Source organism: Gossypium hirsutum, chromosome D02 (genome assembly GCF_007990345.1).
Source record: "Gossypium hirsutum isolate 1008001.06 chromosome D02, Gossypium_hirsutum_v2.1, whole genome shotgun sequence".
Lineage (NCBI taxonomy): Eukaryota > Viridiplantae > Streptophyta > Magnoliopsida > Malvales > Malvaceae > Gossypium > Gossypium hirsutum.
The window spans coordinates 27,563,024-27,578,827 of NC_053438.1; the positions used below are offsets into that span (position 1 = coordinate 27,563,024).

General features: G+C 33.1%; 1 protein-coding gene across 2 annotated transcripts; it reads left to right on the forward strand.

Moving 5' to 3' along the window:
* Window positions 1–305: 305 nt before the first annotated feature.
* LOC107910661 (zinc finger CCCH domain-containing protein 5) lies at window positions 306–11,459 on the forward strand. 2 transcript variants are annotated; one of them, XM_016838599.2, is made up of 9 exons: window positions 306–808; window positions 1,255–1,389; window positions 1,489–1,620; window positions 1,796–1,954; window positions 3,639–3,731; window positions 4,027–4,143; window positions 9,687–9,761; window positions 9,900–10,123; window positions 10,370–11,459. In XM_016838599.2, the coding sequence occupies exons 1-9, from the start codon at window positions 434–436 to the stop codon at window positions 11,262–11,264; spliced, it is 2,205 nt and encodes a 734-aa protein (XP_016694088.1). In that variant the 5' UTR covers window positions 306–433; the 3' UTR covers window positions 11,265–11,459. The 2 variants fall into 2 exon arrangements, with proteins under 2 accessions (XP_016694088.1, XP_040944596.1); XM_041088662.1 differs by having other exon boundaries at window positions 360–808; window positions 1,255–1,620.
* Window positions 11,460–15,804: the final 4,345 nt, after the last annotated feature.

The window sequence follows — 15,804 nt, forward strand, 5'->3', positions numbered from 1 at the left end:
TTACAACTACAATAAAAAACCAATCTTTAGCTAAGTGAAAACGCATCCTACATGGTGTGTTTCCACTGATGTGGCAGACAATGAAAATGCGCATTGTAAGACGCATTTTCCTTTCTTTCTCCAAAAAGAATGTAGATGGATAAATTTTTAGAAAATCAACATAATTAGTCAAATGTTTTTTTTAGCATATATATATACACAAAATTGACATTTTTATGTCTAATATAAATGATTCCTTAAATAAACCAAAATTTTTTCCATTTAATTTAACCTATATAAATACATTATTTATTTTCTTTAAAAAAAACAGCACGAAAATGTAAACATAACTGAACATAAGTAACTTATTTATTTTATTTTTATAGCTTACCTAGACTTTCCAAAGAACTAAGGCACAGCAATTGAAACAAACAGCAGCGGAGAAGTAGCAGCAATGGCTGAAGCTGAAGCAGCAATTTCGAAACAAGAGGAAGGAGGGCAAAGAGACAATCATCCCATGACGAAAGGCAGAAAGGAGAAGAGGAAAGAAATTAAGAAGATGAAGAGGAAGCAGTTGAGGAAGGAGGCAGCGGAGAAGGAGAGGGAGGCGGAAGAGGCCTGGCTCAACGACCCCGAGGAGCAAAAAAGGATTGCTAGAGAGGAGGAGGAGGAGCGAAAGAGGAGAGAGTTAGCTTTGAGGGAGTTCGAAGAGAGGGAGAGAGCGTGGATCGAGGCTATGGATATTAAGAGAAAAGCTCAAGAAGATGAGGAAGAAGAGGAGAAGAGAAGGGATGATTCCGAGGATGCAAACGGAGAACAACGGCAACAGGTTTGTTTATTCAGCTTCTTTCTAAAATTTTATTATTCTTGGTTAATTTTTTGTGGTGTTTGGTTTCTCTAAGAATAGGGCAGGAAAGGATAAGAAAGCAAAAGAAAAACAACAGAATCGTATAAATTTTCGGTTAGACATGGATTCTTATTATTCTTTTTTCATTTGGTGGGTAATTCTACCTGTTGTTTTGTTTTATGGCTCTGTTTTCTAGCGAATAACAAAACTGTGTGAAAAGAGGAGTCGATATATGTATTTCCCTTTTGGTTGTTTAATTTTCTTTAATAAAGCAGACTTCCAGTTCGAGTGAGTTTTATTCATATTCTTACAGATTCTTTGGGGTGAATTCTGTTCGATTCTTCTGAAATCTGGAACTGAAAGAACCTGCAATTGGTTTTGTTTATTAATTATGAATGGATTGTCTTACATTCTTATATGCTTGCCAGGAAGATAGGGGTGATGATTGGGAATACGTAGAAGACGGCCCTGCTGAAATTATCTGGCAAGGAAATGAGATCATTGTTAGGAAAAAGAAAGTTAGGGCTCCAAAAGGAGAAGCAATTCAAAAGTGTAAAGAAGAGGTAAAATTATCACAGTCGCTCATGATTTATATTTTTCATGCTATGTTTTCTTTTCTTTTTTTGGCAACGGTTCGGGATCTTGAAGGATTTTGCACACAGGACGCTGATAGGCCTACATCAAATCCTCTTCCTCCACAATCTGAAGCTTTTTCAGACTACCTGAACACATCATCAGCACAAGAGGTGTTAGAGAGTGTTGCTAAAGAAGTACCTAACTTTGGAACTGAACAGGTTCAACATTCATCTCTTTTAAATGCTATATATATATACTTGCGTAAAGCTTTCTTCCCATGTTGATTGCTACCATACCTTATGTTCTCTTGGTACTCTCTTTCTTTTGTGGTGGGGGTCAGTATTGAGTTAGTTAGATATCATCATTCCAGCCTCATGGTTTTAATTTTGATAGGATAAAGCTCATTGTCCTTTCCACTTAAAGACCGGAGCCTGTCGATTTGGTCAGCGTTGCAGTAGAGTTCATTTTTACCCTGATAAATCATGCACGCTGCTCATGAGGAACATGTACAATGGTCCTGGCCTTGCATTGGAGCAAGACGAGGGGCTTGAGGTCTGTAAATGCTGCCCTCAACCGATCCTTGTGATTTGTATCCTGATAATAATTCTGTCATTATGAATCTACTGCCATACTGTGTTATCAATTTAAATCTTGGGTTCTTTGCCCAATGAAGTCTGAATTATTTGCAATACTATTACAACTACTGCAAAGATCTTAAGGTACATAAAAAAGCCTTCAAATTATCCTTTTAAAATCACGTATGGTCATAATTTTTTATGCCATTGGTTAATGTTTCGGATTTATAGAATCTTCATTGTTTTAGGTATTTGTCTTTGCCAATTTTTGACATGCTTAAAATTCTATTACTGACGTGTCATAGTTTGAAACTGCATTTTAACTCAGATTTATGTTTAATATCTATTTAGTTTCTTTAACTTAAATCAGAGATGCATGGAGTCACCTCAGTGCTGGTTCTTGGTTTTGGCGTTGGTTGATTGGTTGGAGTTGAAACTGTTAGCTAATATGTATCCTAATTTTTGTAGATGAGAGTGATTATCTTGTACTTTTTTGCTTTTAATTTTTATCTGTTTACCATTTTCAACTACAGCATTTATACTTTTTTCCCTTTTTTTTATTTGTGCCATTTCTACTTTCTTGTTTCCACTGTCCATTTTTTCCTTCTATCTACCATACTCTTAACAATCATTGTGCCCATAATTTGAACTCATGCTGCATTAATTGTCAGGTAAATATAGTTATTTTTATTGACATTTCATCTATTGTCTAGTCTTGTAGTAATCTGTAAATATTATATAATTCCAGTTGTTATGCGGAAATAAATTCTCATGGCTACACAAATGCAATCTTTTGGTCCACTTATTGATTATTGCTCCTTGAAAACTATTTAATTCAACTTGCAGTGTTCTGTGTAATTTACAGCTATTCTTCTTGGCAGTGATTATCACAATCAGTGTCAGGCTTCATAATTTGCTATTTTCTAATAGTCTTGTGGATTCTTCTATTCCAGACTATGTTGTAGAGTGCTTTGTTTGTCTTGCAATTGATAATTTATCTAATGTCATCTGATGATATATCAGATGGCTTATGTGATGAAGACATTAGTTGTTCCAAGCTAACCTCAGTGCTGATATTGGTATGGAAAAAATTAAGTGATAAGTTATGTTGGTTATCAAATATGGCTTTATTGTCCTTTGGGGGGACTTGAGTTTGCAACTAGAGCTATTAGGTTTAGATGGGAGCACGATAAGGGGTTTGGTTCTATATCTTGTTTGTACAGGAAAATTATTTCAAAGAAGGGAGAATGAGTAATTGTTATTTTTGATGAATTTGGTCTAAAAGATTAAAGATATTTTTAGTATATATTTGGTTGGGCCTTTTGTGGACAGGCTAAATTTCTGTCTTGTTAAATTTCAATACAGATGGCTCAATTATTTGTATATAGGAAATGCCTGGAACATTGGAGCCACTGACAATAATTTGTGCTGTCTATATGTTGCCAAGCAGACACCCATAAATTTGTGTTATCTTATCGTGTTATTCTATTTATTTATCTTAAATTATAGTTGGTCTCATTGTGATCATTCTAGAAGAATGACTTGTAAACTAATGCAGCTACAGATATATGATTTGCATGTTAAATATATTCTTTTGATCTTATTATTTGAAGATACCATCTGCTAAAATTTCTTGGTTGATTGTTGTTTTTAATTTTCAGTATACAGATGAAGAGGTTGAACAGTGTTATGAAGAATTTTACGAGGATGTGCACACAGAGTTCTTAAAATTTGGGGAAATTATTAATTTTAAGGTTGCAAACTGCTCTTCCTGCCATATTAATGATGCTTATAACTTACTTTCATGCTGACCTATAAAATGAAGCATTCTGCAATTTTTTATTTTTATTTTTCTAACATTATTTTGTTAGGTATTTTCCCTAGGATTTTGTTTAATAACTATTATCAAAATTAATCCAAAAGCTGATAAAAATGTTTTCCATTTCTTTTGTCTTTTTGGAGTTAACAACCTTTAGTCGGTTCTCAAGATGAGGGTGTAGGCTTGTTACTTCTCTTTCTTTTCAGATTCTGATTGTGAGTATTTGTCAGGTGTGTAAGAACGGTTCATTCCACTTGAGGGGAAATGTTTACGTGCATTATAAATCACTAGAATCTGCTGTCCTTGCTTATGATTCAATAAATGGGCGATACTTTGCTGGCAAACAGGTAATTTATTCTCTTAAGGTTTAATTATGTGCCATTGCCACTAGGGTTTTACAAAGAAAACTGAATTTAGTTTAGTGTTGGGTTTTGTTTTAGAAAATTGAATTGGTATGAACAAATGTAATTCAGGTACCACTTTTGATTGCTTCTGCCCCATGGCTTTCACTTATAGAAGTGAAAAGGGAAAAAAAGGGGTTTTGGATAGAAAAGCAAGCATATTATTTGAAGAATCAAGAATTCATTTTATAAATGTAAATTTTGAAGAGTAAATTTGTGTTTACTTCTTTGTAGAATAATTATACGGTTTAGTGTTGATTTTAGTCTGTATTGAGACAGAGAACGAAGCAAAATTGTTGAGAGAAAAAATCTTTATGCTTTTCCATGCTTCTTGTCAGTTACAGTAGCTTCCATTTATACATGCTAAAATGCTAAAAAATAGGCCTTAGTAATGGGCATTATTACAAAATGCAGCAATTACTCATAAGTTATCTTTCCCAACAACTAGTCAATAATTTATCAGTAAAATAGCCCTATCAAATCTCAATAAACAATTACTCCTAAAACTTTTCTCCCAAATATTAGTCAACATCCCTTAATTTCCACTCTCCCGCTCAAGCTGGGCAATGAATATTCATCATGTCCATCTTGGACTTCAAATTCTCCAAAATATTTTTAGTAATGCCTTTGTAAGAATGTCTGCAGTTTGCTGACATGTAGGTGTGTAGATTAGCCTAATGATTCCTTCCTCTATCATTTCCTTGATGAAGTGGCTATCAATCTCCACGTGTTTGGTTTGATCATGGTGATAGGGATTTTTTTTTTTCGCAATGGTTATAGCTGTTTTATTATCACGGAAAATTTTCACAGAATTTCCTTTAGATATCTTTAATTTTTCTAGCCAGATTCCCTGATGTGGTAAATTTTTAGGTCGAGTGGAAAATCTAAATAGCTAAGAATATTGAAAGAAGATGATTAACGTAATTGAAAGAATGGGGTTCTAGTTTCTTTTTTCCAGCAAATTATGGTTATTAAAATTCTCTTATTGGGAAAAAAAAAACCTTATTCTATTAACCTCTAGTAGGGTATTTATCCTAAAAGTCTTACAGTCCTATTAACCTTCTAGTGGAGCATTTATACTAGAACTCTTACTATTAACAATATATTAGATTTTCTATAACTCTTACTAAGAGGCCTATGCTAATAAAATAGCGTAAAACACAAGACCTAAACTCAAATTAAATAACATAAGATACAAACTTTAAATAATTAAACTAAATTAGATACTTTTGTATCATTCCTTCACCGATGCCACGAGACATTGCTCTAAATTCAACTTCTGAGCTGCTCCTAGCTACAACAAATTGCTTCTTACTTAGCCATGTGGTCAGGTTCCCTTAAGAAAGTACAATAACCCGTAGTTGATCTTCTATTTGTCTTGAAACTAGCCCAATCAGTAGTTGTGTACATTTTGACGTCCCTGTCGTATAATCCTTTGCCAGACTTTCTGGACTTTCTTTCAGATATCGAGGGATACATATTTTCTAAATGCTTCTCAGTTGGACTGTTCACGAATTGACTTACCATACCTACAACAAAATTGATGTCTGGTCTAGTTTAAGCTTAAGTAATGTGTTATTTGATAAATTGAAAAATTAAATGCTGAAAAATAAAGGGTTTAATATTTCAAATACTGAATTTCTATTAGAAAATTATTTTGTAAATTAGTAAAAATTAAGTATTAAACATAAATATGTTGCTTGCTAAAAGTAAATCTTGATTTTTAAAAGTGATTTATCCCTTAATTTTAATCTTATTGATATATATTATATTATTTTGGATTTTTTTACTAATTTATTTCAAATATTATAAAAAAATCAACTCAACATTTTCAACATTAATTGATAACTATTTACCTTCTTATCTTATTCTACACTTTTTTGTTCAAAACTTTATATTAAGTAAAAAATTAAAACGATTATCAAGCACAATTAAAATATTAAATTATAAAAATTTTCATTATGAAAATTTTCAATGGGTTGTCAAACACTCTAAATTTAAGTATTTGATACCTTTGTCTACTAAAGGATTTCCATCTTGTTAGTAGGCTTCATAAGAGTTTGCTGGTTTGCACATAAGCCTCCCAGTTTCTTTCTATAGATCAAGAACATATTTTCATGGAATGACTGAGATATCCTTTCTTGATCATGCTAGTGCCATACCAAGGAAGTATCTGAGTTGTCTCAAGTCTTTGATCTCAAGTTTTGCTCTAAGGAGTTTCTTTAGATTGTTTATTTCTTCTTTGCGGTCTTTTGTCAGTATGTTATCATCTACATAGATGATAACTGTTGTCTTTGGCCGTTCAATAGAAGACTTGAACATAGTATGGTTTGTTTGGCATTGTAAGAAACCATATTTATTTACTACCTTTGTTGGTCTCCCAAACCAAGCTCATGGAGACTACTTCAGGCCATATAGTGACTTGCGAAGCTTGCATACCTTGCTGATGTTCCCTTGGGTTTCAAATCCCTGGTGAAGAGCCCAGTTCAAATTTGTCGCCAAATGATAAGAGTACTCCGCAAAATTTAACTTGGCTAGTGAGGCAAAAGTCTCCTCATAGTTGACCCCATAGGATTGGATGAACCTTTTTGCAATGAGACAAGCTTTGTAGCTGTTAATGCATACCATTTGTGTTATATTTGATTGAGAAGATCTATTTGCATCCAACCGGATGTTTTCCTCTTGGCAGTCAATGATCTTTGATGTGTTATTCTTTTTTAAAGCTTGGATTTCTTCCAAAGAGTAATTTTCCACTCGGGTTGCAAAAAGGTTTCTTGAATGTTGTTTGAAATCTATTCATCAGTTAGAGCAAGAACAAAGGCTTCGAAACTAGGGGACAACCTTTTGTAAGGGATATAATTATGAATATGATGGTGTATGGTGTTCAAAAGACCTTACACCTTTTTTTAAGGCTATAGGTTCGTGAAGATCATTTTCCATGATAGTAAGATTTTGTTCAGTAGGACTGTTGTGTGCATATTTAGATTCTCTTGACTTGGTTCAGATCTTGGATTTACTGTGATGTGATACGTCCCTCTAAGTTCTCTTCTGTTTTGTCTCTGAGAATAGACCATTAGTCCTTTTCCCTTCACCTATGTGGACTTCGGGCTAGAGGGATTAGCTTGGTCGCTCATGGTATTTGATATTTTAGGCTCAAGTGGTTTAGATTGGACTTCGGTTTGTGTTTTGGTGATAGACTCTTGAGTTGATTGATAGATCTCAGAATTGATATTCCCTTTTGATATGATTAATAGAATTCATCCTTGAATATCAATTTTGTCATTACATGGCTGATTTTCAAAGGTGATATCCATGGAGTTGTAGAAATTTTTGTTTTTGGGGAATAAAACAAGCCTTTCTGATTTTGGAGCATATCCTAGGAATATGCATTTATGAGATCAACTTGCTCCATTGTTGGTTGATGTAAACAAATGTTGTGCATCCAAGGACTTTATTGAGTGTGGATATAGAGCAAGGAATTATGGTGTTTTGAACTTCAACATTCTAGAAGACATTTTCTTTATCAAATTGCTATAAGTATGACTTCCACCCAAAAGCGCTTGGCTCATGCGTTGAGAGCATTATTGATCTAGCACGCTCCAAAATGTGTTGATTTTCCTTTTGGCAATTCCGTTTTGGTGTAGTGCGTTTACTCGAGCTTTGATCAATTATTCCTTGCTCCATGAGATAAGCTCTAAGGATTGAGTTAAAGTATTCCCTCTAATTATTTGTCTCGAACACTTGTATTTTGGCTAGAAATTGGTTTCGAATCATATTGATGAAATATTGAAATATTTGGCCCACTTATGATTTTTTCCTCCATGAGGAATACCCAAGTAATCCTTCTGCTATTTTTCTATAAATGTGACAAACCGCCTAGACTAAGAAATATTGTTGATTCAAGATGGTCCCCAAAATATCACTGTGAACCATTGAGAAAGGATGGGATGGTGGGTATGGTTGATTTAGATTGGTATTTCAAATGTGTTTGGATATCTAGCAAACCTTGCACTGAAAATTTGTTGAGTTTTTGTTGAACAAAGGAAAAGTTTTTCTATATACTGGAAATTCAGGTGACCTAATCAGCAATGTCACAACATGATTGTCCTATCCTTATTGGTACTGGATTATGAAGCCAAACAAGCTGATTTTTAGATTGACTTTTCGGGACTTCAACTCTGAGAAGGTAGATGCCTGCACACATCCTAGCATAGCCAGTTTTCCCGGAGTTCAAAACCTAAAATTCACACATGTTGAAGGAATTTAGCAGCATAATTGGTGTCTCTAGTAATGTTCTTTATAGATAGCAGATAACAACTAAGATTGGACACAAACAGTACTGAATTTAGCAACCAGGCTGGATATTTGAGGGCAACTTCTTCTACCAGGCAAGAACTTCCATCTCAGGAAAATGTCAAACTCATTATATATGGTTTGGACTTAAATTAGATAAGATAGATGACAGAACTATTGCCAATGCAGCAGCTAGGTAGGAGATTTGAGGGTATTTCTTTCCAACAAGCAACAAGTAGGTTTTAGATATGAAAGGTAGAAACTTATAAGCTGGATCATTTACTAGAAATGGATTCGATGTTGTTGCAATATTTCTTATTTTACAATGATGATTAAATGTTAAAGGTGAAATTACTTTCTCTTGGATTAGTGGGCATTTATGGCCTTCATTTTTAATTGGTAAATAAATTTTGAATAGAAGTTATTTTTGGCTAAAATATAAAACAAGTCCTTAGTGAAATTTCTCTACTAAAGCCTCTATCCTCTTATTGTTTGGATGAAAAATTCTGTGTAGATTAACACCATTGGCTCTCTTTTCCAGTTGAGAAAAAGGTTGGCACATGACATAGGCTAGGTGGAATAAATTGTCATGTGCCATAAGGAAGGTGAAATACCTTTGGCCATAAGGGCATCCATGAGAAAGTACTAAGAAATTTCTTTTATATATTAGTTCCATGATAATTTTTTTTCTGTCATTGTCACATGGCAAATTTATTTCAGTTGGCAAAAAGGTTTAGGGTGTTAATCCACATGACATTTCCATCCAAATAAGAGCTTAACTGGAAATAGATAATAGTTAAGGGGCTCAATAGGTTGCAATGAAAGAATTAAGGCCTAGATGATAAATTAAGTACAAGGGTTTTTTGTTGGTTGAATTAATTGCTGGCATTGGATAATTCATTCTATTAGAAAATTTTATTGACTTTTTCTTGCATTCATGGAACATGGAACTGTTTTTATGGGCATCATATTTTATAAACTGCATTTGGGCATCATATTTGCCTGCAATGATATTTGTTTGTGGGATCTATTATGCTTGGCCACTGCATTCTTGTCCTGAGATGTAGATATGCATTGCCAGCTGTTAAGGATATAAAACCAATTACCATATCCATGGTTCTTTTTCCCCTTAAATTATTGCTCTTTTATATGCTTAACTTATTAGCTATCTGTTCTGGGTGATGGGTTCATGATAGGTAAAATGTGAGTTTGTCAACATTACCAGATGGAAGGTTGCCATTTGTGGGGAATTTATGAAGTCAAGATTGAAGGTACTTCCAGCATCCTAATTTCATGTAAAACTAGTTAGACTGTTTTCTTCACTGGCTTTTGTTAAATTTGTCATGCCTGATGCTTGTTCTGCAAGAGTTCTATCTGCAATTTATGATCTGTTTGTCTCGTATTAACAGACATGTTCTCGTGGAACTGCCTGCAATTTTATCCACTGTTTCTGGAACCCTGGTGGAGACTACGAATGGGCAGATTGGGACAAACCACCCCCTAGGTCTTGGGCGAAAAAGATGGCTGCTTTATTTGGATATGGTGATGAGGCTGAGTTTGAGAAACAGATAGAGCAAGACAATTCTGGGCATTTGAGGAACCCTAACCATCTGGTAAAATCAGATGATGATAGGTGCGTATTTTTAATTGTAGCAATAAGTCATAACTTGGTTTTGTATGTTATGTCTTATGTTTTCTGTTGGTCTGGTCTATTACTAATAAAAATTCTTACATGTCAACCATAGTAAAAATGTCTGGATTGTAAATTTTCTGCTTGTCAGCTTAGGTTTATTTTATTCTTCTGGTTTAAATTTGAAATCCATTTCCATACATCTGTTAAGATTTGTTCTATTTCTCTTTATTTTCTGATTCACGATAGGCACCGCTCTAGAAGATCAAGATCCAGGGAGAGGGGCAAGAATAATGATAGAAAACAAAGAAAAGATTTGGATGGAAGATGTGATCGACAGGAGACAAGTTTAAAACGGGAACAAAACAGTGAGAGAATCCTTGATACCTGTTCTGATGGAGGTTATTCAGAAAGTGACATAGATGGCTCCAGAGATACTGATAAAATTAGAAGCCATTTTCATGCTAAGAGAAACTCAAAATGGCAGAGTGATTCATCAGAATACTTGGCTGATACGAACAGGGTCTATGAAGACACAGAATGTCAGACCAAGAAAAGGAGAAGGCATCAAAGTAAAGGGGAATACCGAAATGATCATGGAGGCTGTGGTGTCCGCATTCATGAAGATGATGGAGATCAGTTGGATAGAGACAGAGACAGTGAAATACACCACAGCCAAGGTAAAAGCTCAAGACACTATATCAGAGAATCATCCCTGAATGATTGGGGGCCTAGCAAGAACAAAATTCATGTTTCAGATTCACTTGTAAAGCAGTTGAGTACTGTCAGTGACAGAGAAAGTCATCATCATAGTAGACAGAAAAGCTCAGGAAACCTGGACGAAGTTTTAGGACCTGATGATTATGGCAATGCTGACTATAGGACTCATGAGAGTAATTCTAGTGATCATGGGTCTGAGAGGGATAAGGGCAGACATCATGATCATCAGAGTAAGTATTCACGACACTTGATTGAATGTTCTGAACTCTTAGATGCTCCAGTTCATCAAGCAAAGTTAAAAGATAAACGAGACCTAAAAAGGGGTAGGCACTCAAGGCACAGGTATGAGGAGATTGATTCTTCCGATGATCGTGAGGGGAAACATCATGTAAAACGCAGATCTCATGGTCACAAAAGACAATGAGAAAAGGCCAAATAGGGATACTTAAATTCTAGCATCATTAATAGAAAGCTTCTAATCTTTATAATTTTTTATGAGTTAGCTCTAGGATCCAAGGTGTAGCTTCTTCTACGGTCATACACAATCTAGAGATGCGGCAACTTGTTTAGGAACATATTGCACAGTGGAAGCAATGTACGTTAACTAGACTTGCACCGACCTTGCACGCTAGCATCCAATCTAAATGTTAGGGTCCGTTTGATTGCCAGTAAAATGTTTTCCGTAAAATGATTTTTGAAAAATGTTTTACTTTTCTGTAAAATGATTTATTGGAAAATATTTTCTGGCGTTTGGTTGAATCTGTGTAAAATATTTTTTGTTGTTTGGCAGATTTCCTGAAAATATTTTCCTGAAAAATTGTTTAATATATATTAATAAATTTTTATATTTTAAATTGTTTTTACATATATTGTAATGATTTATTTATAATAATACTCAATTATTAAGCTACAATATTAATTATTATAAATTGAAAAAAATTAATATCAAATAAATTATTTGTAATTGTGTTAAAAAACAAGTATTGAATAATTATAAATTGCTTCAAAACCATAATGAGTACTAGAAATTAATAATATTATCCAAATACATAATTAGTAGTACACCACATAGTAACAACATTGTCTAAGTACATAATATTATACCACATAAAAGTATCAATATCTTCAACCTTGAGAAAATTTTTAAAGCCAAATTTTTTTATGCTTCTTACTTTTAACTAAAAAAGCTTTGGCCTCGGATTCATGACTCACTAGATAATCAAACACAGAACACAAGAAGTCATCATCAAATCCTTCTTCCTCCATCGACATCACTTGTTCGTAAAGCTGTGGTGTTTTATCGGCAAAAAAATGTTCCAAAGCATTAGCAATTTTGCCAAGTTGTTCACCCACAAATTTAATTTGTTTATCAACGAGACTTTCTTGAACACTTTTTCTTTTACGTTTGGATGTGTCAGATGAAGATACATTTGTTCTTACCTCTTCAGCCTCTTCATTGTCGCAGTCTACAGGCATTGAATCTTCATTACCATCATCCAAATCTATGCCAGCAAATGTTCTGGCAAAACTCCCTGTTGCCATATCTTTGCCAACAACCAAAGCCATTTCATCATAATGATCAATGCTTTTTGTTCAAAAATGGTTCATACTTCTTATGTGCCTGTTGGATATTATACACAATTAGAATAACAAGTAAAAAACAATTGAAATATACTTAACATATATATACATATATTACCATCACTGCTGCATCATATGTCGCTCTATCACATGTGATCATTTTCATGTTATCATCTCATCCAAAATCACTTTCACCTCGAATTTTGCATATAATCTGCCACTGGTTTTTTACTGTCCTCAAATGATTTTCCACATGCTTCGCATCGCATTGGACTTGGAATCTTTCAGAAATGGCGTCGACAACTCGATTAATAGAAATTGCTTTGAAAGTATTAAAAGGCTTATTTCTTTTTCAAGCCTCCTCTGCTAGAATTTCAAGGAAAACATGTTCCATCAGTTTTGTCCACTTGAATTGCTTGGAGGTCCCTTCTTTGTTGCCCTTACCCATTCTACATTAAATAATTGTCATTGTCAATCATTTCAATATCCAACAAGCTTAAAACATAATAATAAATTCAATATCCAACAAGGTTAAAACATAATCAATATCTAACAAATTCAAGACATATATCAAAATCCAACAAACTAAAATTTCAATATCATTATCCAACCAACATTTACAAAAAAAAAAACAATTTTAATACTAAAACATACATAACATAGAAACAATAACCCTAAGCCCTAAATCTACCTAATATTTCTAGCCATATAATTAGTCCACATAGTTTGTGCAATTTCATCTCTCTTAGCAGACCATTCTCTTGCTTCTTGTCTTTCTTCTCGCTCCGTGACAGTTTGTATTATCGAATCAGACTCAGACGCCTCGTATAATCCTTGATTAAGTAAATCACTAGGATCAACTCCCATTATATGATTATGAATGATACAACAAGCCAAAACTATATATACTTGAGTTTGAAAATTCCAAAATGGTTCAACATTTAATACACGAAACCGTTTCTTCAAAATCCCAAAAACACATTCAACAGTGATCCGTAATGATGAATGGCGAAGATTAAAGAGTTCATTTGCATTTTCAGACCCAATTATTCCTACTAAGAATATCACATAAATTAAAAAAAGCGATCGGTCTCATCCTTATCACATCAATACAATGCTGGTCACCACTATATAAAATACTATTAATATAATTTTCTCTTTCATAATCTCGATTCACACGAGGGCGAGAAGCATTTTCCTTCCTAGTTTCTAATTTTTTAATCCAAAGAGCCCCAAAAGCTAAAACTGAAGCCACGACTCCGACAATTGCATTTTGATGTTGATTACGATCCATCTACACAAAATAATGCCACACAAATATTAGTTTTCAAATATATTATTTTAATCATTTTAAGTTTCACTTTACTTAAATCATGTGTGGGTTTTATTTAAATATATATATTTGACTTAAATTTCACTATATACAAATTATTCTAATTGATTACCAATCAAGTTGAAAAGGAAATGTTATGTGAATTTTATAATAGCATTATTTTTTATTTAAGGTTTCTTTTAAATATAAGATTTATATATAAGATTTTTAAATTACCAATCAAGTGGTGTATTACTCGAAATTTATATTTTTAAATTGATTTTTCTAAAACTTTATTCACGCGATTTAGCTAATGAATGCAAACATACTGGCAAATGCAAACATATATATAAATATGTATATATATTACACTAACAAATGAAAGCACTCAATAGTTGCAAAGATAGATCACAACCCAAACAGAAGATCAACTCTTCAATCTTCTGGTTTACTAATGCATAGTAAAGAAAATGCAGAAATTGAAACATAGGAAGCAGCTACAAACTTATTCAATTGTCTTTTCATTATCAAGCATTCAACAGCCAAATAAAAAACTAGAAAGTTATATGCAACTATGATGCAGTAAGTTCCTTATTATAAATTCAAAGTCTAATAATTCCATGGCAACCTTTATCAAATATAGATTTCAGATTTCAGATTTCAGTATATACATATTTCAGAAGGTCACTCTTCAGCAAATAAATGTTGTGGGATATTTTTTTTATTTGTTACAGCATGATGACGTATATACAAGAAAATGCAAAATAAAAAGTGCAAAGATATCAACTGGAAAACAAAAATCATATAGGACTTTAATTAAGGACTTCATATAGGACTTCAACAAATAAAGCAAGTGTTTTATCATATAGGACTTCAGCAAATAAACACATCTTCAACTTCTTAGAAACACATCTTCAGGAAATAAATCACTTACATGTATTTGATGTTACAAAAAAGCACTTACATGCTAATCTAATAGGACTTGAGCTGGGAATTTAAACTCATTGTAGATGTAGAACTTTTAACAATACATGGCTTCATAAAAAAAGCTGAGTAGACATCAAATTCCCAGCAAGAGCAAAAGGGAATCAAAATTGTTTTCCCTCAAGCAAATTCCCAAAAAAAATTCATAGAGAACGAAGGAAATATAGCAAAAGCAAAAGGACATCAAATTTGGTCTCCTCTTGTAAATTCCCAGAAAATTTGAATTCTCTAAATTCATGTTCTAGCCTATTTTCCACTAGCAAATTGGTTTCAGATACATCTACCTAATGCATCTCAAACATCAATAAACACTTCCAAGATCTACTTCTTCAAAACTCAACTTCTTCAGTAGCTTTTATTAAGCATCAGGGTAGGTTAGTGATATCATGAGGGTCCTAGGAAGATGTTTCTAATATGAGCCACAATATTTACTAGAATTCAAATGAAATACTTATGGGTCCATGTATGTATGTAATTGTAAAATTATGAGCCTTGAACATAGATACTAACTGGCAGAAACTTGAGCAAGCAGACTTACCAGAATAGGGTGTCCAATTAAACTGTTTAAAACTGCAGATTTCCCAGCCCCTTAAGCAATTTTTCAAAACAAAAAAAAGAGATGAAAGAAAAATAGTCAGGGCTACATTTCTATTTGCAAAAAAATTGAAAGAAAAGTGATACCGCAATGTTAAAATTCCTAATATTATATTTAATACTAGCAAAAAGAATAGTTTTACAACAAAAATTAGCAAAATACAAAGTTAATTTTTAACTTGATTTGTCAAATAATCCAACATGTAATTGCAATTACAACAAACTGATGATATCTAATATCTTTCTGTAATTTGATTCTAGAAAATGAAACAAAAAATAGAAACAAACAAACAAAGCCGAGGAAATTCTCAAATAAAATGAAAAAAAAGGAAACAAAAATTTAAAGCAAAATTAAATTAATTCAACAATTGAAGCTTCAAAAAAGAGCAAATCTTAACATGCAACAAAATTTAGCTTTTTTAAAAAAAAAACCAAAGTCATCGTCAGTCGTCACCTTCACTGAATAAAAAATCCAACCCGATTCTTTCGCTAC